The following is a 24,557-nucleotide window of genomic DNA, read 5'->3' on the forward strand; positions in this document are numbered from 1 at the left end:
GCACAAAGTATTTATGTGTTAGGTGCTATAGTACATGGAAAAAGGGGTAAAACATAGGTCTGCTGTTAAGATTATAATGAACACTTCCGTGATGAGACCTGTTTGTGAATCCCTCTGGTCTCTGTGTTCGCTGTAGGGCGTGGGGGGGGGTGGTGCTTGGCAGCTGTCAGCGTCCTACTGTGTTGATCCTCCCTGTTCTGGTTCATTTTTAGGACACAGGACAGATAAAGGTTAGTGAAAACAGAGCATGTCTGGAATTACAAGGAGAATCCACAGGGAACTAAAAGGGCCCTAAAATCCTTTTCTGCTCAGCCCTGGCTAGCACAGTGCCAAGTCCCATGCTGATGGGGAAGGTCAAATTGAAAATGACCTTTCATAGGAGATGACCCGTAACTTTTCCATGACTCAAGGAGGAGGATATGCTCACTGAGTATCCCCCCAGAGAGAGTCAGGGCATAGAGCCGAGGGAAGGGCCTGAGCTGACCTTCTGTGATTCAGACTCCAGCTAATGGGCATGCTCACCAGCCTGCTGTGGGCGAGCAAGCATGCCACTCTCCTGATCCCTGGGTCACACTGAGGGTGGGCTCACCCCTCATTTGGAGGCCAAGTGACTCCACTTTGGGGTGTTTGTTTCCTTGCATCTTTTCTCACCGCTCAGTCCTTGAATTAGTCTAACCTTGACTTGAAAATGGCTAGTTTTAAGGCCATTGCTTCAACTACTGGCCTTATTTGTCATGTTGAATTCATGGCTTTTCACAGTTTTGGCTAAAAGAAACACACAAAGAGCTCTTGAGTTCTGAGAAACAGATTTTGTTCTTGTCTCAGCAGCCCCTGGTGATTGGGTAGGAAGTACAGCTGATCAGGCCCTGGTCTTGGTTGAGGCTGACTAACAAACAGAGTTACATGTAAACCTCTGATTTGGGCAGGTTTGTAAATACAGTTGTGGCATCAGCTGTGTACTGCATAGCTCTGGAGAACAACTGCCTTCTAATACGTAGATATTATAGGTGGGTCATAGTAATTTTATTTACACAAATTCTTTTTTTTTTTTCTTTTTGTCAAGATTACCATATTCTGATAAATGTATGCTTAGATAAATCAGGAATTCACTATACATCATTTTTAGATGTAAATATAAACTACTTTTCTAACCCATCGTTCAAGGTCCAGGTCACCTTTCTCTGTGAATCCACTTCTGATAATTCCTGATGAAAACAATGTCTTCTTCTTCCAAACTTGACCATATTTCTACTATAGAACTCTTAATTATAGTTATTAGAATGTATTATCTTTCCTGGTAGTTTATAAGATGCTAAATGGCAGAAATCATATATTCATCTTAAAAATTTTTTTAAACTTACTTTTTGAAATAATTTCAAACATCAGAAGGAATGGAAGTGTACGACAAAGAACTTCAGTCAGCCCCAGTTGCTAACATTTTCCCACTTTTGCTTTATTTCTCTCTTCCTTTTTATGCCCGTTTAGCCTACATAAATCAGCATATTATTTTATTTATTTATTTATTTATTTATGTATTTTTGAGTTTTTGAATTTTATTTTATTTATCTTTTTATACAGCAGGTTCTTATTAGTTATCCATTTTATACATATTAGTGTGTATATGTCAATCCCAATCTCCCAATTCATCCCACCACCACCCCCCACCCACCACTTTCCCCCCTTGGTGTCCATATGTTTGTTCTCTACATCTGTGTCTCAATTTCTGCCCTGCAAACCGGTTCATCAGTACCATTTTTCTAGGTTCCACATATATGCGTTAATATACGATATTTGTTTTTCTGACTTACTTAACTCTCTGTGACAGTCTCTAGATCCATCCATGTCTCTACAGATAACCCAATTTCGTTCCTTTTTATGGCTGAGTAATATTCCATTGTATATAAGTACCACAACTTCTTTATCCATTCGTCTGTAGATGGGCATTTAGGTTGCTTCCATGACCTGGCTATTGTAAATAGTGCTGCAGTGAACATTGGGACGTGTGTGTCTTTTTGAATTATGGTTTTCTCTGGGTATATGCCCAGTAGTGGGATTGCTGGGTCGTATGGTAATTCTATTTTCAGTTTTTTAAGGAACCTCCATACTGTTCTCCATAGTGGCTGTATCAATTTACATTCCCACCAGCAGTGCAAGAGGGTTCCCTTTTCTCCACGCCCTCTCCAGCATTTGTTGTTTGTAGATTTTCTGATGATGCCCATTCTAACTGGTGTGAGGTGATACCTCATTGTAGTTTTGATTTGCATTTCTCTAATAATTAGTCATGTTGAGCAGCTTTTCATGTGCTTCTTAGCCATCTGTATGTCTTCTTTGGAGAAATGTCTATTTAGGCCTTCTGCCCATTTTTCCATTGGGTTGTTTGTTTTTTTAATATTGAGCTGCATGAGCTGTTTATATATTTTGGAGATTAATCCTTTGTCCGTTGATTCGTTTGCAAATATTTTCTCCCATTCTGAGGGTTGTCTTTTCGTTTTGTTTGTAGTTTCCTTTGCTTTGCAAAAGCTTTTAAGTTTCATTAGGTCCCATTTGTTTATTTTTGTTTTTATTTCCATTACTCTAGGAGGTGGATCAAAAAAGATCTTGCTGTGATTTATGTCAGAATGTTCTTCCTATGTTTTCCTCTGAGAGTTTTATAGTGTCCGGTCTTACCTTTAGGTCTCTAATCCATTTTGAGTTTATTTTTGTGTATGGTGTTAGGGAGTGTTCTAATTTCATTCTTTTACATGTAGCTGTCTAGTTTTCCCAGCACCAGTTATTGAAGAGACTGTCTTTTCTCCATTGTATATCCTTGCTTCCTTTGTCATAGATTAGTTGACCATAGGTGCGTGGGTTTATCTCTGGGCTTTCTAACCTGTTCCATTGATCTATATTTCTGTTTTTGTGCCAGTACCATACTGTCTTGGTTACTGTAGCTTTGTAGTATAGTCGGAAGTCAGGGAGTCTAATTCCTCCAGCTCCGTTTTTTTTCCCTCAAGACTGCTTTGGCTATTTGGGGTCTTTTGTGTCTCCATACAAGTTTTAAGATTTTTTGTTCTAGTTCTGTAAAAAATGCCATTGGTAATTTGATAGGGATTGCATTGAATCTGTAGATTGCCTTGGGTCGTATAGTCATTTTCACAATATTGATTCTTCCAACCCAAGAACATGGTATATCTCTCCATCTGTTTGTATCGTCTTTAATTTCTTTCATCCGTGTCTTATAGTTTTCTGCATACAGGTCTTTTGTCTCCCTAGGTAGGTTTATTCCTAGGTATTTTACTCTTTTTGTTGCAGTGGTAAATGGGAGTGTTTCCTTAATTTCTCTTTCAGATTTTTCATCATTAGTATATAGGAATGCAAGAGATTCCTGTGCATTCATTTTGTATCCTGCAGCTTTACCAAATTCATTGATTAGCTCTAGTAGTTTTCTGGTGGAATCTTTAGGATTCTCTATGTATAGCATCATGTCATCTGCAAACAGTGACAGTTTTACTTCTTCTTTTCCCATTTGTATTCCTTTTATTTCTTTTTCTTCTCTGATTGCCGTGGCTAGGACTTCCAAAACTATGTTGAATAATAGAGGTGAGAGTGGACATCCTTGTCTTGTTCCTGATCTTAGAGGAAATGCTTTCAGTTTTTCACCATTGAGAATGATGTTTGCTGTGGGTTTGTCATATATGGCCTTTATTATGTTGAGGTAGGTTCCCTCTGTGCCCACTTTCTGGAGAGTTTTTAATCATAAGTGGCTGTTGAATTTTGTCAAAAGCTTTCTCTGCATCTATTGAGATGATCATATGGTTTTTATTCTTCAATTTGTTAATATGGTGTATCACATTGATTGATTTGCGTATATTGAAGAATCCTTGCATCCCTGGGATAAATCCCACTTGATCATGGTGTATGATCCTTCTAATGTGTTGTTGGATTCTGTTTGCTCATATTTTGTTGAGGATTTTTGCATCTATATTAATCAGTGATATTGGTCTGTAATTTTCTTTTTTTGTAGTATCTTTGTCTGGTTTTGGTATCAGGGTGATGTTGACCTCATAGAATGAGTTTGGGAGTGTTCCTTCCTCTGCAATTTTTGGGAAGAGTTTGAGAAGGATGCGTGTTAGCTCTTCTCTAAATGTTGGATGGAATTCACCTGTGAAGCCATCTGGTCCTGGACTTTTGTTTGTTGGAAGATTTTTAATTACAGTTTCAATTTCATTACTTGTGATTGGTCTGTCCATATTTTCTATTTCTTCCTGGTTCAGTCTTTCACTGAGTTTGTCCATTTCTTCCAGGTTGTCCAATTTATTGGCCTAGAGTTGCTTGTAGTAGTCTCTTAGGATGCTTTGTATTTCTGCCATGTCTGTTGTAACTTCTCCTTTTTCATTTCTAATTTTATTGATCTGAGTCCTCTCCCTCTTTTTCTTGATGAGTCTGGCTAATGGTTTATCAATTTTGTTTATCTTCTCAGAGAACCAGCTTTTAGTTTTATTGATCTTTGCTATTGTTTTCTTTGTTTCTATTTCATTTATTTCTGCTCTGATCTTTATGATTTCTTTCCTTCTACTAGCTTTGGGTTTTGTTTGTTCTTCTTTCTCTAGTTCCCTTAGGTATAAGGTTAGATTGTTTATTTGAGATTTTTCTTGTTTCTTGAGGTAGGCTTGTATAGCTATAAACTTCCCTCTTAGAACTGCTTTTGCTGCATCCCATAGGTTTTGGATCATCGTGTTTTCATTGTCATTTGTCTCTAGGTATTTTTTGATTTCCTCTTTGATTTCTTCAGTGATCTCTTGGTTATTTAGTAATGTACTATTTAGCCTCCATGTGTTTGTGTTTTTTACTTTTTTTCCCCTGTAATTGATTTCTAATCTCATAGCGTTGTGGTCAGAAAAGATGCTTGATATGATTTCAGTTTTCTCAAATTTACTGAGGCTTGATTTGTGACCCAAGATAGATGTGATCTGTCCTGGAGAATGTTACGTGTGCACTTGAGAAGAAAGGGTAATCTGCTGGTTTTGGGTGGAATGTCCTATAAATATCAATTAAATCTGTCTGGTCTATTGTGTCATTTAAAGCTTGTGTTTCCTTATTAATTTTCTGTCTGGATGCTCTGTCCATTGGTGTAAGTGAGGGGTTAAAGTCCCCCGCTATTACTGTGTTACTGTCAATTTCCTCATTTATAGCTGTTAGCAGTTGCCTTATGTATTGAGGTGCTCCTGTGCTTCAGATGGTGGCCGCCAGGTTTCTGCACCGTAAAGCTGAACACTTCTCTGTGTAGTTTTCGGGTCACCTGTCCAGAGGAGACTTTGAGTTTGTCGTCCATAGATGACTCCCACCTGAATTAATTATTACTGTGATGGTCGCTAAATGATGATCTTTTTTCTAACTCGGTTATCCCTTGTACATTTAGTCATTGGCGTTGTGCTGCAGTGCCTTTATCTTTTTAAAATTAGTCTCCTTGTTGTGTAGAGAACACTACCGTAGGCCAAGTGCAGTGCCGCCATTTCCTGCCACATCTTGAAGCTAAGTGACATTTTCCCTGCTTTTACTCACCTGGAAATATATGTTCGGAGGGGTTAGGTGACATGCCTAAGGCCAGGTGGTTAGTAATGAGTCAGGATTTAAACTCATGTCTGGCAGCCAAATCCCGTGCCCATTTGTTATGTCAGAGTTTTGTTTTTGTTGGCTTTCGTATGTAACAAATAATTGTTGAATGAATAACATTAAAACACTCTACGGTAAAGGCAAGTTTTAGAAACTATGTGGAATTGGTTTACTGTTTTTTTTATGCACTGTGGGCTTTAGAGGTGGGGAAAGATTGGTTTGTCTTCTCAGCTCACAGTTGAACTATGAGTTGAGTGCCCATGGAGCAGAAGTGAGCGGCAGACAGCCGTGTGCATTGCTAGGAGGCTCAGAGCATTAGCCTGGCTCCTGCAACTCTTAAAACAGACTGTGTTACCTTGTTCCAAAATATTTCATAGTCTTATTAAAAATGGCTGAAAGGAAAGCTATAGTAAAACTGTAATTTAAAGGTGGGAGGTAGCTTTTTTTGTCTTGAGGATCATGGTCAACAGCAAGTTCCCCATAACCTGTCATGAGTAGGAAGAATTATTTTAGGAAGATGGAACTGCCTTTCACTACATCATTCTTATACAACCCCAGGCAGTCTTAGTTTTCCTATATAGCCAATTACATTAAAACCACCATCCAAGAGTTTATTAAAACATTTCTTATGTCTTTATATTTTAGTGTTCTCAGCGTCATGAAAGCTTTGTTTGTCTGGAGTCCGTGATTATGACAGAAAACCCAGCTTGATCTGTCTTAAACAGAAGTAATGGTAAAAAACAAGCCCATGTGCATCATGTACTGCATGTGAGCCTCAAGCTGGAGCGCTCACTTCCAACACACGGCAACTCATTTAACCCTGACAGCCACCCTGCTGTCCCCATTTCATAGGTGGTGGTACTTAGACACAGTGGCTAAGTAACTTGCCCAGCATCACACAGCTAGTAAACATTGGAGCATTTATTGGTTTTAAAACTTGAAATGTCCATGGGGTAGGGCTGGCCTCAGCGGCAGCTTGAGAGGCCTTCAAAGAATCAGTGCCTCATCTTGAAGTTTGCCTTCTCTGTTGCTGTTATTCTCGAGCTTCCCTGCTCCCCTCCTCACTGTAAGCCCAGATTCCCACCTTCATCCGTGCGTGACCTGACCCAGCTGCTAGGATGAGGGGACTTTGGTGCCAGGGCTGCAAGCACTTGGAACCATGAGGACTAAGAATTGGAGAGGGTGGGCTCCCAAGGAAATCTGGAATGATGAGGGTGCTGACCCACGAAAAAGAAGCGCTCTCTAAATGCCTGTGTGCAAAGTCACGTTTTCTTATTATAAATTTAAATATTTCAGGGAAATATTCCCTGATTGTACTACATTCTAAGATTTGGGCCGCAAACCACTTGCTAATGTTATCCACTCTCTTCATGATTTTGTTCTCTCTGCTGCTTCTAGGAGTTTTATCTTTGCAGACCTCCTCTGAAATTGTCCTTTCGTGATAGACCCTCAACCTGTGTGACTGCTTTAGATGTTCTTACGATGCTAGATTTTTTTTTTTAGGTCCCAAGACTCCCAAGAACTTCATTAACTGTTGCAGATATGGAGCAACTCTGGATTCTGTACAAGAATTAAACTTTTAATTGAGGTATAAAATGCATACAGAAAGGGTACAAATTAGTGAATTTTCACAAAGCTTGTATCTATGTAATTACTCCCAGAAAAATAAATAGAACATTCCATTGACACAGAAGCCGCCGCCACCCCCTCCCCACACAGTTTTAGAATTCCTCACGTGTCCGGAGGGGAATCCAGCAAACTGTGGCTTCTGTTTTCCACTCCTTCCTTTTTCTGGGATTCTGATGCCTACATCTCTAGTTTTTTCTCTCCAGCTCTGAGAGACCACCCCCAGCTCCACTGGTTTATTGCCTCTTAAAGGCTACCTTTTTCTCAGCCTTTTGTCCTGGGCCTGGAATGGGTACATTTCCCAAGGGAGAAAGCAGCCTTAGCTGTCCCTCCCTGGAACGGTTGTCCTTCCTGCTTTTCTCAAGGTCTGGGTGCCTCATTAGGTCACTAATGACTTAGCACGGGTGTTGGATGTTTGGTTTGGTTTGGTATGTTATCTGGCTTTTCTGGTTAGTCTGGGCAGGAGAGTTGATCTGCTGCCAGTTTTTTGGTTTTTTTGTTTGTTTTTTTTAAGGCAGTTTTTTTAGAGCACTTTTAGATTCATAGTACAGTTGAGAGGAAAGTGTAGAGATCCCATATCGCCCGTGCCTCCACATATGCACAGCTTCCCGCACCATCAGCATCCCTCGCCAGAGTGGTACCTTTGTTACAGTCAACAGACCTGCATCGACATCGCTGTCACCCAAAGTCCATAGTTTACGTGAGGGCTCACTCTTGCTGTTGTACGTTCCGTGGGTTTGGACCAATGTGTCATGACGTGTATCCACCATTACAGGATCAGACGGAGTAGCTGCACAGCCCTAAAAATCCCTTTGCTCCGCCTCGTCATCCCTCCCTCTCCACTAACCCCCGGTGACTGCTGATCTTTTTACTGTCTCCATAGTTTTATCTTTTCCAGAATGTCATATCATCAGGATCATACAGAACGCAGCTTTTTCAGATTGGCTTCTTTCACTTAGTGATATGCGTTTAAGGTTCCTCCATGGCTTTCAGCGCCTGGCTGGCTCATCTCATTTTAGTGCCGAGTGACAGTCACTGTCTGGATGGACCACAGTTTATTTATCCCTTCACCTACTGAAGGACATACTGGTTGCTTCCAAGTTTTGGCAATTCTGAATAAAGCTGCTATAAGCATACGTGTGCAGGTTTTTGTGTGGACGTAAGTTTTCAGCTCCTTTGGGTGAATACCAAGGAAGCCTGATTGCTGGATGGAATGGTAAGAGTAAGTTTAGTTTTGTAAGAGACTGCCAAACTGCCTTCCAACGTGGCTGCACCGTTTTGCCTGCCCACCAGCAGCAGTGAGAGTTACTGTTGCTCCACGTTCTCGCCGGCATTTGGTGTTGTCAGTGTTCTAGTTTTTGGCCATTCTAAAGGTGTGTAGTGGTATCTCACTGTTGTTTAATTTGCATTTGCCTGATGACATTATGTGGAGCATGTTTTCATCTGCTTACTTGCTATCTGTATATCTCCTTTGATGAGGTGTCAGTTGAGGTCTTTGGCCTATCTTTTAATCAGGTTGTTTGTTTTCTTATTATTGGGTTTTAAGAGTTTTTTGTGAATTTGTGTAGCAGTCCTTTATCAGGTGTGTCTTTTGCAAACATTTCTTCCTGTCTGTGGCTTGTCTTCTAATTCTCTTGACATTGTTTTTCACAGAGCAGTTTATATTTTAATGAAGTCCAACTTACCCATTTTCTCTTTCATGGATTGTCCACCAGTTACTTTTTAAAAGAGGGTATTCATTTGTTTTCTTGTTTAGTTTGGTGTTTATTTTGCTTATCTTGTCCTCAGTCTTTCTTTGACCACCATATTTAAAAAGAAACCTTCCATTCTCAGTCCTCTTTTCTACTTAATTTTTCTTCATAACACTTGTTGCTACCTGGAATTGTATGATTATTTGTGATATTTTATGTTTATTATGTCTCCTCTGCTGGAATATACAATTCATGAAGTTAGGGACCTTGTCTGCCATGTTTTCTGCTGTATTCCCAGCCCTTAAAGCAATTCATGGGATGTAGAAGATGCTCAGAGATTTATTAAAGAAATGAATAGATGTGTGCTTCTTTCTCAGGTGTATGACTTGTTTGTGGAGGGGGAAACATGATGGATGTGAGTGCAGGTGTCATAGGTACACACTGGGGCCTGCCTGCCTTTCAGATAAGTTACTGTAGCTTCTTCCCTCATCACCACCACCACCTTTCCCATTTTTAAGTGTACAGTTCAGTGGTATTAAATGCATTCATAATGTGCAGCCATCACCACCATCCATCTCCAGAACTCTTTTCATTTGTAAAATGAAAACTTAATAATTCCCGTCTCCCCACAGCCCCTGGCAACCACCATTATACTTTTTTTTTTTTTTTTTAATAAATTTATTTATTTATTTTTATTTTTGGCTGTGTTAGGTCTTTGTTGCTGTGCGCGGGCTTTTCTCTAGTTGCGGCGAGCGGGGGCTACTCTTCGTTGCGGTGTGCGGGCTTCTCATTGGGTGGCTTCTCTTGTTGTGGAGCACGGTCTCTAGGCGCACGGGCTTCAGTAGTTGTGGCTCACGGGCTCTAGAGTGCAGGCTCAGTAGTTGGGGTGCACGGGCTTAGTTGCTTCGCGGCATGTGGGATCTTCCCTGAGCAGGGCTTGAACCCGTGTCCCCTGCATTGGCAAGCGGATTCTTAACCACTGCACCACCAGGGAAGCCCTACTTTGTTTTTTAAAATAAATTTATTTATTTAATTTATTTACTTTTGGCTGCTTTGGTTCTTTGTTGTTGTGTGTGGCTTTCTCTAGTTGTGGCCAGCGGGGGCTACTCTTCATTGCAGTGCACGGGCTTCTCATAGCGGTGTCTTCTCTTGTTGTGGAGCACGGGCTCTAGGCATGCGGGCTTCAGTAGTTGTGGCACACGGGCTCTAGAGCACAGGCTCAGTAGTTGTGGCGCACGGGCTTAGTTGCTCCGCCACATGTGGGGTCTTCCTGGACCAGGGCTCAAACCCGTGTCTGCTGCATTGGCAGGCGGATTCTTAACCATTGTGCCACCAGGGAAGCCCTATACTTTTTGTCTGTATGATTTTGACTGCTCTTAAGTACCTCGTATCAGTGGAATCATAGTGTTTGTCCTTTTGTGACTGGCTTATTTCACTGAGCATAATGTCTTCAGGGTTTATCCATGTTGTAGCAGGTGTCAGAATTTCCTTCCTTTTTAAGGCTGAATAATATTCCATCATATGGATATGCCACATTTTGCTTATCCATCCATCTATCAGTGGACACTTGGGTTTCTTCCACGTTTTAGCTACTGTGAACAGTGCTGCTATGAACATGAGTGTACAAATATCTCATTGAGACCCTGATTTCAGCTTTGGGGGGTATATATCCAGAAGTGGAATCGCTGGATCATGCGATAATTCTGTTTTTAATCTTTTGAGGAAGTGACACTAGCTCCACCGTTTTACATTCCCACCAATAGTGCACAGGGTTCCATTTCTACATATCCTCACCAACATTTGTTATTTCCTGTTTTTTTTTTTTTTTTTTTTTTAACATAGTAGCCATTCTAATTGGTATGAGGGGTACCTCACTGTAGTTTTGATTTACATTTTCCCTGATGATTAATGACATTGAGCATCTTTTCTTGTGTTTATTGTCTGTTTGCATATATTCTTTGGAGACTTTCAAGTCCTTTTCCCATTTTTGATCTGGTTGTTTTGTTGTTGTTGAGTTTAGAAGTTCTCTGTAGGTTCTGGATATTAACCCCTTATCAGATACATGATTTGCAAATATTTCCTCCCCTTCTGTGGGGTTTGCCTTTTCACTCTGTTCATAGTTCTTTCAGTGCACGAAATTTAAAAATTTTCATGGAGCCCAGTTTGTCTATTTTTTCTTTTGTTACCTGTGTCTTTGGTGTCACATCCAAGAAATCTTTGCCAAATCCAATGCTGAGAAGCCTTGCCCTATCTTTCTTCCAAGAGTTTTATAGTTTTAGCTTTTACATATAGGTCTTTGATCCATTTTGAGTTAACTTTTATATTTGGTATGTGGTAAGACTCAAATTCCATTCTTCTGCATGTGGGTGTCTAGTTTTCCCAGCACCATTTGTTGAAGAGACTGTCCTTTCCTCATTGAATGCTCTTGACACACTTGTTGAAAATAATTTGAGCATGTATGCGAGGGTCTATTACTGGGCTGTCTGTTCTAGTCGTTTGTCTATATGCCTATCTTTATGCCAGTACCTCACTGTCTTGACTTTTGTAGCTTTGTTGCAGTTTCTTTTAAATCCCTAATTAATTGTATCTTCTACCTCAGAGTCCATCATTCTAGAAATGTAGCTGGGTTATTGCACTTTCTGGTTTACCCACAGGTTAAATAAGAATAATCCTCGTACTGATTACTAGTTGAGTTGGATCATTTCTGTATTCAACAAAACTTGTTTGTTCTTTCAGCCCACTTGTAACCTACTTTACAGTATATCCCCATTAGTGTAGCATTTCACTGCTTGGAAAAGCTGGCATTTGCAGTGTTTTCCTTTACAGATTACTATAATCTTTAACAATAACAGTGTACCCATCCTGGGTTCCTCAGGTGTCTTGCTGCATATACTATATTTCAGCAATCATTCACTCAATAGACATTAATTTAAATTAACTTTACACATAAGGAGTATGAAAAAAAATTTAGAGTAGGAGTTAGTACTAATGGTGGGTGCACAAATTCATGTCCACAGACTCCCTCAGATACATAGTGAAAGGGGTGGGGGGTTTTTTTGGTAAAATCTTTTCATGGAATAGAGAAGATGTTTTGAATATCAGCACTGCATTTAATGCCTGGGTTTTTACTCACCACACGAATGGCCATGACGTGCTAGACACCGGCGGGCACCAGGACTGCAGAGATGATTGGGGGGGGGGGCTCTGGGAGACGGCCATCAGGTTAGGGTCTGTGATGTGCTCTGGTTGTGCACAGTCCGGGACGTGTGCCTGGGTGGCAGCGGCGGCGGGAACCACAGGAAAGATCACGGTTGAACAGCCTTGAAGGAAGAAGAAAAGGCGGGTGCATACGAGGTCACAGGAGCAGGAAGGGGCCTGATACTGGGAGGCCAGAGGAGGATAGGGAGGGAGTGGGAGGAGATTAGACCGAGAGAGGCTAGCAGGAAGCTGATTGCAAAGAACCTGATGTGCTCTGCTGGAGGGTTTATATTTTAGTCCTGGAGACAAAAAGAACCATTGCTATATTTAGTCAGCAGTACCAAATGGCAAGCATGGTAATGGGTGATCGGGTTGGGCAACTGAAAACAGGGAGACCAATGAGGAACTTGTTGGCTGAAGACCTAGCAGGGAAAAAAAAGGATGTACTTAACCTGAAGTTATCCTCATATAATTGGTGCTACTCATTTTTTAGAGGCAGTTTACAGTTCCTTAGAGCAGTGAGAAGTGAATTTATTACTGAGGCCTTTCCTCAGATTCTAGCTATATCTTTCATTCACAAGCAACCAAAAATTTGGCGTAAATCGCCTTAATTGGAAAAAAGAAAGTCTCGTACAGCTGCAAGTCCAGAATGAGGACTGGCCCTGCCTGGCTCAGCTCAGAGCTCACAGTGTCATTAGGGCGTCCGCCCGCCTCCCAGCACCAGCTTGGTTTTGCAGCCACTGCCGGGGACTGGAGGGCAAATGACAGTGAGCACGTTTCCAGCGTCCTGCCATCCTGCTCTCACACTGTGCGGAGGGCGTGTTCCCTGCGCTCCCAGCAGGAGTCTTGTGTGGAGGGCCCATTTTCTAGTGCTCATTTCTGATTGGTCACATGCCTCTCTCTGAGCCAGTCTTTGTGGCCAGAGGGACGAAGGCCCCCAGATGGGAGTGGCATTAGTCCCATTCAGACACTTGGTGGTTTGGTTTCTCAGGACTCTTGTTAACAGGAAGCTGTGGGAGGCGGGTGCCGCGCAGCGAACAGCAGACGTCGTTGATCCCAGCTGCATTTCACAATGCCGTGGTCTTTTCCTTCCTCCAGTTCTCAGTTTCCTTTTTGATAGAAGACGGCAAGACAAAGTCAATCAAAACTCTAGCCTTATGTTACCTCACAGTAGTGTCTGGAAAAGCGCCTGACAATAGATTCTCGGCCTGAGAAGTCCTTTAGCCACATCTTCTTTTGGTGCTTGATAATTGTGTTCTGTCTTTAAGATTATGACTTTGAAGAATCATAGTTGATTTGCTGAGTTTACCTAGTAAATATTTGACACATGCGTAATATTCTATGTTTATGTCTAAGTGGACTTTTAATTAGTATAGTACAGAAAATATAGCAAGTAAAATAGAAATATCTTGAGCTTTTTTATACTGTGTTCTTTTAAGGTCTAATTATTAGTTCAGTGCTAATGGGAAATGAATAAGTCATAATACATTCACACAGTACATGAAGGCAGAAAAAAATAGAATAAGGGAGCTCTCAAATACAGTAAGTGGCAAGAGCAGGATGCATAAAAATGTATCTAGTATACTAGTGTTGGTATAGCTTTTGCTATAGACTTGATGGTGTTTCTTAATGAATTCAGCCTAAAATTGCAAGGCAAAGCAGCACGTATAAGCAAAATTTGTAATGTGGTAAAGTCATTCTAACAGCTAACGTTGTTTGAATCACAAATAATGTCAAGTTGCTTTATGCATTTTCATTATGTCAAAAGTTAAAACAAGAAACAAAATCTCCATTCCCACACAGATTTGCACTGGATATGTTGTCCAAGGTCAAACTGCAGTTCTAGCAGCATTTTTCACACCTTGACACAGTGCAAAGGAAATGTCTGTATCTCAGAATCTATTTAACTTCAGTGAGAAGCTCCCACCTAACTTTCACTTGGGAGTGATTGATTGCAATATGATGACATGCTAAAAGGCACGTATCAAGGGAAGAAGCTAACAGAATTTTATAAATTCCTTCTAAGCAATTCATCTGTTCCATTGAACCCATGCCTGTGGATTAATATCAATAAAGACATTTTCAAAGATGAAATTCATAAAATCTTAAAAATCAGCATTAACAGGGTAGTTAGGTAAGAACCAAAAAAGACATCTAGATTGGAAAGGAAGAACGGAAACTATCTCTATTGACATATGACATGGTGTTGTGTATAGAAAATCCTAAGGAATGAAATTAAGAAAATTCCATTTACAATAGTATGAAAAAGAATAAAATATGTAGGAATAAATTTAACAAAAGAAGTGTAAGACTTGCACACTAAAAATTATAAAACATCGTTGACAGAAATCAAAGAGACCTAATAAATGGAAAAACATTCCATGTTCATGATCAGAAGACTTAATATTGTTAACATAGCAATGCTCCCCAAACTGATCTACAGATTCAAGGCAATCCCTATCAGAATCCCAGCTGCCTTTGTTGCAGAAATTGGCAAGCTGATCCTAAAATTCATACGGAAATGCAAGGGACCCAGAATAGCCAAAACAATTTGAAAAACCAGAACAAAGTTGGAGGACTAACACTTGCCAGTTTTAAAACTTACTGCAAGGCTCCTGTAAGCAAGATGGTTTGATCCTGGCATATATATGGCTGGCCGTATGTAATGGAACCGAGAATTCAGAAATAAACCTTTGTAGTTTCCAACAAGACCATTCAATGGGGGAAAGAATAGTCTTCAACAAAAGGTGCTGGGACAACGGGATGACCACGTGTAAAAGAATGAAGTTGGACTCCTATCTCACACCACATACAAATATTAACTCAAGATGGATTATAGACCTAAATGTAAGAGCTAAAAGTATAAAACTTAGGAGAAAACATAAGAGTAAATCTTCATGACTTGGTATTAGGCAATGGTTTCTTAGATACCAAAGCACAAGCAGCCAAAGATGATATCAATGTATTAACTTCATCACAGTGAAAAACTTTTATACTTCAAAGGACATCATCAAGAAAGTGAAAAGACAACCCATAGAATTAGATAAAATAGGGACTTCCCTGGTGGTCCAGTGGTAAGAAATCCGCCTTCCATTGCAGGGGACTCGGGTTTGATCCCTGGTCATAGAACTAAGATCCCACGTGCTGCGGGGCAACTAAGCCTTCGCGCCTCAACTAGAGAGCCTGCGTGCCACAACTAGAGAGAGAAAACCCGCACGCCACAACTAGAAAGAAGCCCGCGCCGCAACAAAAGATCCTGCATGCCTCAGCGAAGATCCCGTGTACCACAACTAAGACCCGACGCAGCCAAAAAAATAATAATAATAAAGAAAATAAATATTTAAAAAATGAATTAGATAAAATATTTGCAAATCATTTATATCTGATAAGGGATGTGTATTCGAATAGATAATTTAAAAATGGGCAAAAGATTTGAATAGACATCTGTCCAAAGAAGATACACAAATGGCCAATAAGCACGTTAAAAGGTGCTTAACTTCATTGGTCATTAGGGAAAATGATGAGATACCACTTCATCCTCACTAGGATGGCTAAAATAAAAAACACAGACGCTAACACATGTTGGTGAGGATGTAGAGAAATTAGAATCCTCATATACTTCTGGTGTGATTGTAAAATGGTATAGCTGCTTTGAAGAACAGTCTGGCAGCTCTTCAAAAGGTTGAATATAGAGTTACCATGTGACTCAGCAGTTCCACTCCTAGGTATATCCCCAACAAGATTGAAAATACGTGTGCGTACAAAAACTTGTATATGAATGTTCATAGCAGTATTATTCACAGTAGCCGAAAGGTGAGATCAATCCAGATGTCCATCAGTGGATGAATGGATAAACAAAATGTGGTACATGCATGCAGTGAAATATTATTTAGTCATAAAAGGGAATGAAGTACTGATACATGCCACAACATGAATGAGCCTTTAAAATGTTACACTAAACAAAAGAAGCCAGGCAGGAAAGGATGTGGATTGTATAATTCCATTTATATGAAATGTCTAGCATAGGAAAATCTATAGAGACAACAGATTAGTAGTTACCAGTGACTTGGGAGAGAGAGGAATGGGAAGTAACTGCTAGTGGGTACAGGGCTTATTTTTCGGGTGATGGAAAATGTTTCAAAATAAGGTAATGGCGGGACTTCCCTGGTGGCGCAGTGGTTAAGAATCCGCCTGCCAATGCAGGGGACATGGGTTCGATCCCTAGTCCAGGAAGATCCCACATGCTGCAGAGCAACTAAGCCTGTGCGCCACAACTATTGAGCCTGTGCTCTAGAGCCCGCAAGCCACAACTACTGAGGCCCGTGCGCCTAGCGCCCGAACTCTGAAACAAGAGAAGCCACCGCAATGAGAAGCCCGCGCACAGCAACAAAGAGTAGCCCCAGCTTGCCGCAGCTAGAGAAAGCCTGCGTGCGGCAACAAAGACCCAATGCAGCCAAAAATAAATTAATTAAAAAAAAATAAGGTAATGGTGATTGTTGCACAACCCCGTGAATTATACTAAAAACCACTGAATTGTATATTTAAAAAGCAAATCCTATGGTATGTGACAAATAAAGCGAGTGCCAGACACGTGTTCTAGGTGAAGAGCTACAGGAACTCTTCTCATTTCTCTATTCTTGACTTACGAGTATTCCATTTAAAAAACGAAAAACTAAAAACAACTTTCCACTGTTAAAGGAGTATGACCTAGTTACAAGAAAAGTTATAGATTCCTATTCCTGCTCACCAAGAGACAAGCTTCTTGGTGGCCTCTTAGTACATTTCTCTCAGACATTTTAATGCACATTAATAGGTGTGCATGTGTATTTTAACCAAAAATGAGATCATACTGTTGTATAAACCACTTCTCTTATATATATTGTGAGTAGCTTCCCATGTCAGTAAATACACTTCATAATCTCTTTAATGGCTGTAATATCTAATTGCCTGGATGAATTATAACTTATTAACCAAGTCCTCCTTATTTGACATTGAGGTTGTTTCTGCACGTTTGCTGTTATTGACAGCTATATGATCAACATCACTGTAGCTAAATCTATGCACACTTTGGTGATTTTTTTTCCTTAGGCTAAATTCCTGGAAGTAGAATTATTGATCAAAAGTACATATGCATGTTTAAGATATTTGATATGTATTGTCAAACTGCCCTCCAGAAGGAGTGTGTGTCCATGTGAATTTTGAAAGTCCCTTCTGTCTGTATAATAAAACTTTATTTGGACCTTTGAATGTGTTATTAACCCTGCTGAGCTTTAATATAGCTCCAGTAGTGGACTTCCACCACTGGACCACCAGTGGACTTCCCTGGTGGTCCAGTGGGTAGGACTCCATGCTCCCAACGTGGGGGGCCGGGGTTCAATCCCTGGTTGGGGAACTAGATCCTGCATGCTGCAACTAAAAGATCTCGCATGCCGTAACTAAGACCTGGAGCAGCCAAAATAAAAATAAATAAATAAATAAATATTTAAAAAAATATATAGATATGTATGTAGTTTCAGTAGAGAAACATGTTTATAATGCTGAGTAAAGAGAAAGCCAGTCTCAGCAACTCAAACAGAAAGGAGTCCTGTTTTCAGTAATTACACAGAACTTTTCTACCTTCTTTGTTTTATACGCTGTGAACAATAGAGGAAAATTATAACATTTTCCTCTGTCTTCAGAAGCTTCAAATCTACGTTGTTATGGTTCTGTTTCTGCTCCTGTGAAAGGACAAGCTCTGTCTCCAGAAGATATCGCTGATAAGGAATGTCAGGTTTCAGGTGTCGTCCAGCCAAACACATTAGATAAATGGAAATATACTGAGAGTTCTTACTTGGCCATCAAGCACATTTTCCCTGGGCAAATGGAATTGACACCACTCAGCCAGCAAATATGTTTTTCGGGTTCACGAGATCTGCAAACATGCCCAAGAAATTAAATAAAATGTATGTTAATTATGATGAGTATAGAGGGGAGGGGTCCTCCCACTCTTACCTGGTGGCATGAAAGTAATTTTATGTATTTGATCAAAGTAAAGATTGCCTACACAGTTTATGGTATATGATTTGATCCAAGAGATCTTTTGAATTTATTATTATTGTGCTTTTCCTTTCTTCCATCTCATTCATTAATTCATATCTATTTCCTGAGGCCCCACTGTAGGCCAAATATTCTTCTAAGGAGTTTTCTTAATTTTGCCTTTGTCTTTCTTTCTAATCTCCCCCCCCCCCCCCCCGCCCGCCGCCTGTCTGTCCACTGGTTTTAATAATAATTTACCAAATGAAGGGCAAAATGAAGTGGCAAAGCAATTAAAAATACTCAAGTCCCAGTTTAGGGAGGTAAAGTAAACCTACATCTTGGAATATTGTATAACCAAAGAATTTGTAGTAACATGGGGGTAATGTTTACAATATAAGTTAAGTACAAAATTGTACAAATAGTGTGAATTCAATCGTGTTTTTTTTAAAGCATGTGAAAAAGACCAAATGAAGCAGACCAAATTGTTATAATTTTCTCTGGGTGGTAGGATCGTGGATGATTTGCTTTCTTCCTGCTTTTCCAATTTTCCTTAGTTTTTATAACGGGCATATATAATCAAGGGGAAAATAAGCTTAAAATACATAAAATATTTTATATCTGTTGTTTTTTAGACTGCAAGATATAGGAATGAACCATTCACCTGTTAAATGTTAAGATCTGCTAGTAAGGGACTTCCCTGGCGGTCCAGTGGTTAGGACTTTGCCCTTCAACCGCAGGGGGCACGGGTTCAATTCCTGGTCTGGGAGCTAGGATCCTGTATGCCGTGTGGCGCGGCCGGGGAAAAAAAAAATCTGCTGGTAACATGAACAGTCATTATTGACGAGTGGGAAGTACAGAAAAGAGGACATTTAATTGTGTGTATAGTTTAGAATTTATACTGAAATTTAAATGATAACACTTGAATTTACATGTGAATGAGTTTATTAGCATTTTCTATAAATATAAATGGGTCAGATTTATTGAGATCATAAATCCTAAATAATAATTACTTCAGGAACAGATATCAAAACAATGGATTATTCTGAAGTGTTCTGATTGACAGTGTCCTGTGGTCTCTTAATTTATTAGTGTGTACCAATTTGTGAATGAAAATAATTTGGTAGGGGAATATATGTGTAAGTATGTGGGAAATAATAAGTGTTTGAAACTTGTGATTCAGCGTTGATCATTGAAACTCGTCCAATCTTATTTTAGGAGAATGACATCTTCCTGGGCTGGGAAAAAGGAGCTTATAAGAAATGGGGAAAGAGTAAGAAAAAGTGCTCAGATCTAACTCTAGAAGAAATGAAAAAACAGGCTGCTGTCCAGTGTCTTCGATCTGCTTCTGATGAAGTAAGTTTACATTTGATTTCTAATACTTAGGGGAGAAAAAAAGGAGGCGGTGTTTCTTAAAAGTTTACCGATAATACATCTTGACCAAAAAAAACTTAGAAAAGTAAAGTACTCATTATCTCACCAGTGTTACGTAAATTAAACATTGTCATTTTTTCCTTTATAGCATTTTTCTATATATATTGAGTTTTATATAATATATTCTTTTTTATGTACTATTATAATTGGAGAATACATAAAATTTTATATATTTTTTCCCCATTTAACATATATTTCATTTTGTTATTATTGATACATTATCTTTATTCTTTTTAGTGGCTAAGTTATATTTCATCAAATAATATTCTAATAGCCACCTAATATATTCTTTATTACTGGATATTTAGATTGCTCTTGATTTTTTGTTATGCTGTCTAGAATATATTCATGCGTGGCTTTTCCCATGGTATATCTATATATTTTGGATACATTGCTGGAAGTGGGAAAGCAGTTCTAACATTTAAGAACACTATGTTTGCTTGATTCATAATTTTTTGTTTGTTTTTAAGGAAAATATTATAAGATTGTTTTAGTGACCTTTTAACATTTCATGTAAAATATTTCTTATGTCCTTCAGCATCCTGAAATAACAACATAGTTTTAGAACATAATCGCCTATTTAAATTAATACTCTGATTCTTTGTTACTCACTATACGATATAATCTCTGAGATCATAACTACTTAGAAAATTATTTTGCTTTTACCATGCTATTTGAGATAGTGTGCTTTAAGCACCTTTACAATTCAAAGTTAAATTGAGAAGATTCATACCAGGTGTGTAGAGAAGCTTCCGACCTGCAGAAAGTTCCTTCCTAAATTAAGTTATCAGGCGGTCTGATGTTGGGGGTAACCAGCTTTGCTCCATTTGATAATCTGCAGAAGTTCTGTTTTGTCTCCCACGTACCACACATGCCCTTGACAGCTTGTTCAGTGCTTCCCAGCTGTGTGTTCTCATCCTGCTCAGAGTTGTCTGTGGGAGCCCGAGTCCCTGGCCTGTGCCCATGGTACCTGGTGCATACCCTCACATCCTAAATGCAGTTGTGCATTTCTGTCTTCCCTTCACGACTGTGCTCCTTGGACGCCAGGACTGTGAGTTCCCCATCTTTGCATCTCCTGGTGCCTAGCGGAGTGAGTGCCTGTCGTGTAGAAGGTCCTGCATTTCTCTTGAATTGAGTTGAACCTCAGTTTCCAAAGAGTCTTCCACTTTCATCCAGTCCTTCTTTTTCCCCTTCCCACTGTTTTCCTCTCCCTCACCCCTTGGATTTTTTTTTAACTTCTGATTTCTTGAAGCTGCTGCCTCATAGACTGTGGGATAGGAATTTGGAAGTTACCACTCATGTGGTTATCTTAGGTACCTTTTTGTTACAAAGAGAAGGAACATAATTAACCTAGTTTAAGAAAAAATGGAAATATACATAAAGGTTACAGGGATATCTCACTGAAACCCAGTGCTGGAAATGCAGCAGCCTGGGGAGTGCCCTGAACTGGGAACCAAATGATTGGCAGCCAAAGTCATTTTCTCTGTTGACCCACAGTCTCTCATTTGCTCCTCTCTGTGTTTCTGGGTCATTCCCTCTCTACCTGAAGTCTGGCTTTCTCTGCTTCGGCACACGCATGGTGAAAAAATGACCATTCTAGCCCCAGCCCAGCATGACTGCTGAAGTCTGGTACCCAACCCCATTCAGTTGAGGGAGAATCTGATTTGCTAGGCTTGGGCCAGTTGTCCACCTGTGCTTTGATAAGCTGTGGCGAGGGGACAGAGTCGCCTGCAGGTCCACTCCTTCGGCAGGGGCTGAGTGATGGGCAGTCCTCAGAGAAAAGGGGGTGGTTGGACAGGTACCCAAAAGGTGTTTTCTGTGTGACACTGAAGGGGCTAATAGATTGGTAAAGGAATTCAGAGCTTTTAAAGGAATTGAAAATGGAGATGGTTTTTAAAAGTGAGAGGTTAGTTCAGGTAAATTCTTTGAGCAAAATCCAAAAAAGCTACTGCTGAGTCATGGTTGGGAGGAAAATATGAGTAGGGAGTTTCAATCTGGGAAGGGATCTTATTTCTGCTTTGGACCAAAGTTGCTGAGAAATGACTAGCCTTCGACTCATGGTGAAGTGGACTGAAAAACAAGGACAGCTGAAATCAACTGTGGGCGAAGGGGGAGCACAGGCACCTTGTTGTGTGCAGTGCAAGACCCTGCTCCTCCGACAGCTTTTGGAGTGTGTGTAATTCATCCTAGCTGAGCATGATGTGTGCCAACAAAGAACTTGGTGTCAGGTAGAAACAGTGCAGGGGAGGAGAGTGGCTTGCACAGATCTTTGATTCTTTAAGTTGTTGCTTTAGAAAATGCTTTCCTTTGCCTGTCAAAGGCAGGATTTTTGTTTTCAAACCCAATGAAGCATATTTGTCCTAACTCTTTCTTTCTCATTTCATTAAAAATTATTGCGTTCTTTTTCCTAATAAGGATTGTTTTTTTAATCTTACCAAATTAAAGTCGGCTGAGGAAGTGAATGTGCCAGTCATACACCAGGAGCTCAGCCGAGTGCCTGGGGACAGAGTGAAAAGGAAGTAGGAAGTCCTCAAGACCCCAAGCCGCCTGCTGTGTGTGCATCAGTGCACAGCCCCCTTAAGACAGCTCACCTGGCTCTTGGGAGCCAGTGGAAAGAAGTTGAAAAGAACCCTCTCTAACTATGGCCTGTAACAATGGAAAGGATTCACTGTGGTCACTTATGAAACTGTAGGCTGTTGTTTTTTTTCTAGAATCTGCCTGGTGGCTTCAGTGAAAAGAAGAGAGCAAAGAAGGCCCTATGTAGGAAATTATAATGCAGAGTTCTGTTTTATCTTATATTTTTGCCACAGTGAATGTTTGCACATGGGCGTGTTGTTCATTCCCTAAATACTGAGGATGGTAACGTTCGCGATTCTGTGCTTTGCTTTCCCACCCAGTTCTAATGCCAACTTAGACCCCTTCTTCGTGCAGCTCTGTGTAGTCACTACTAACTGATCAGAGTCAAAAGCCAGTAACAGGTTTACAGTCTAATTGCTTAAAATGTTAATGACATAATCACAAGACAATAACATAGGTGATGCTATCACCGTATTAGGTAGGTAGGTAGAGGTGATGTTTTGCGTTACATGTGAGATGAATTCTTTTCTCGTTACTTTCGTGTGTGCATGTGTGACTGTTACAGCTACAATATTAGCTGTTATCAGTCTCTTCGCTGCGCCATGGTTTAAATAGAATGGTTGACTTCTCTGACTGCAGTTCTACATCCCTGTGGTGTGATGCTGTGCCTCCACTTAATCCTTGCATCAAGTTGTACCCACATTTCAGCACGTCTCTGAACCCGCTCAGCCCAATATTTATCTGAGAAACGTCACCAAAACCATAAGGAAACTCAGTTATGTCCGAATTTAATTTTATACATTGATGATAGTTTGGCAACACCCGTGAACATCTGTGAGCCATTGTTTATTCCTGTTGGGGACCATGACCTTTAATGGGCTTTGTTGTTTGTTAAGTCCCAGCTGAAACTGCCTTTGCTAATACTCTTCGTTTGAACGTGCAAATAACATGGAATTCTCTGGTACTCATTTTTTGCTATAACATTTTGCATTTGCTTTGAGTGCAGTTAGTAATGGGGTCTGTAAATAAGAACGGTGCTGTGACTCAGCGATAGGTCACTCAGACCTCCCCCAGGTGGGCATTTTATAGTTACGTGATGTTATCCTAAGTTGTTCTGTTTCTGTTACCAGTGGACATGGCACATGCCTGATGTGGTTACATATATCCACACCTCCCTTTCTCCCTTTTAAAAACATAAAAAGTGGAACTGTGCCAACTGTTGTGTTTTGAATCCTCAAGTTTACTTGGTTCTGTTTTCTCTTTCCCCAGAGTTGGAGCTTTTCATATTGCTTTGTTTTTGTTTTTAATAATTAGTTATATTTCTGTTTTATTTTTATTGAGCTCCTTAAAACTGAATCAGAGCTAGTATTTCATCTCCCATTTTGGGAATGGTTAGAATATTAGAAACTCAACAAGGCCCTGTTTGGGGAATAAAGTTAGGAGGCAATGATAACTTATTTCAATTAAGTTAGTCTTGAAAGTAACAGCACTGCAACTTACCCTGGGTAACTGACTTGATCTGTGGTTATTTAAAGAGTCTTGTAGAGGATTTATGTCCTCGGTACAGTGAAGTCTTATTGCAACTGCTCATATTTTCACATTCAGCTAAGTTCACCAGTAAAATTCTTTTTGCCAGTAAAAGTACATAGTACATCTCAATATTTTGCGTATGTATTGTTTATATGCTGTACAGGGTTGTATATAAAAAAACATGTGAAGTCATTTATGGCAATTTACTTTCAAGGTTAATTTTGACCATATACATTGTTTCTTTGCATGCTGACGTTTGAACTTATCCATTCTGGATAATGAGCATCAAGACAGTGATAACTAATATTTACTGAGCCCTTAAATGTGTGCAGTACCCATCTGGGTGCGCTGTCTACGTTGTAAGAGGTGATGCTGTGCTCCCTCTACAGGCCAGACCCCTGAGAAGCCAGTGGTTATTAAAGCCAAGAATGCTCACAATTGCTGTGTTGTCACAGCCAACCCTGCCTGAGGAAGCCTAGGCCTTATCTCCTTGGGCATAGATAGAGCTGGGCATTCAAGGAAGCCTGTAGGCCGTTATGAGGGCTTTGGCTTTTCCTCTGAGAAGCCTTGAAAGTTGGAGAGTTTGGAGCAGAGGGCCGATGTAACTTGACTTAAATGCTGATAAGGTGCTGCTGGCTGCTGCCTTCAAGAGTAGATGGGGGACTTCCCTGGTGGCGCAGTGGTTAAGAATCCGCCTGCCAACGCAGGGGACACGGGTTCGAGCCCTGGTCTGGGAAGATCCCACATGCCGCGGAGCAGCTAGGCCCGTGCGCCACAACTGCTGAGCCTGCGCTCTAGAGCTCGCGAGCCACAACTACTGAGCCCGCGTGCCACAAGTACTGAAGCCCGCGCGCCTAGAGCCCGTGCTCCGCAACTAGAGAAGCCACAGAAATGAGA

General features: G+C 40.3%; 1 protein-coding gene across 9 annotated transcripts in view; it reads left to right on the forward strand.

Annotated features, from left to right (window-relative positions):
* Nucleotides 1-24,557, forward strand: part of KIAA0232 (KIAA0232 ortholog) — an 89,303-nt gene that overhangs the window by 35,855 nt on the left and 28,891 nt on the right. For all 9 annotated transcript variants that reach the window (XR_005019996.1, XM_036853096.1, XM_036853092.1 and 6 more), the window contains one exon: nt 19,338-19,475. Coding sequence is in view for 7 of the 9 variants with exons in the window: in XM_036853096.1 (XP_036708991.1) it covers nt 19,338-19,475 (138 nt within the window). In the remaining 2 variants the exon portion in view is untranslated. Of the gene's footprint in view, nt 1-19,337; nt 19,476-24,557 lie in introns of those variants that run through there.

Source organism: Balaenoptera musculus, chromosome 5 (assembly GCF_009873245.2).
Source record: "Balaenoptera musculus isolate JJ_BM4_2016_0621 chromosome 5, mBalMus1.pri.v3, whole genome shotgun sequence".
Lineage (NCBI taxonomy): Eukaryota > Metazoa > Chordata > Mammalia > Artiodactyla > Balaenopteridae > Balaenoptera > Balaenoptera musculus.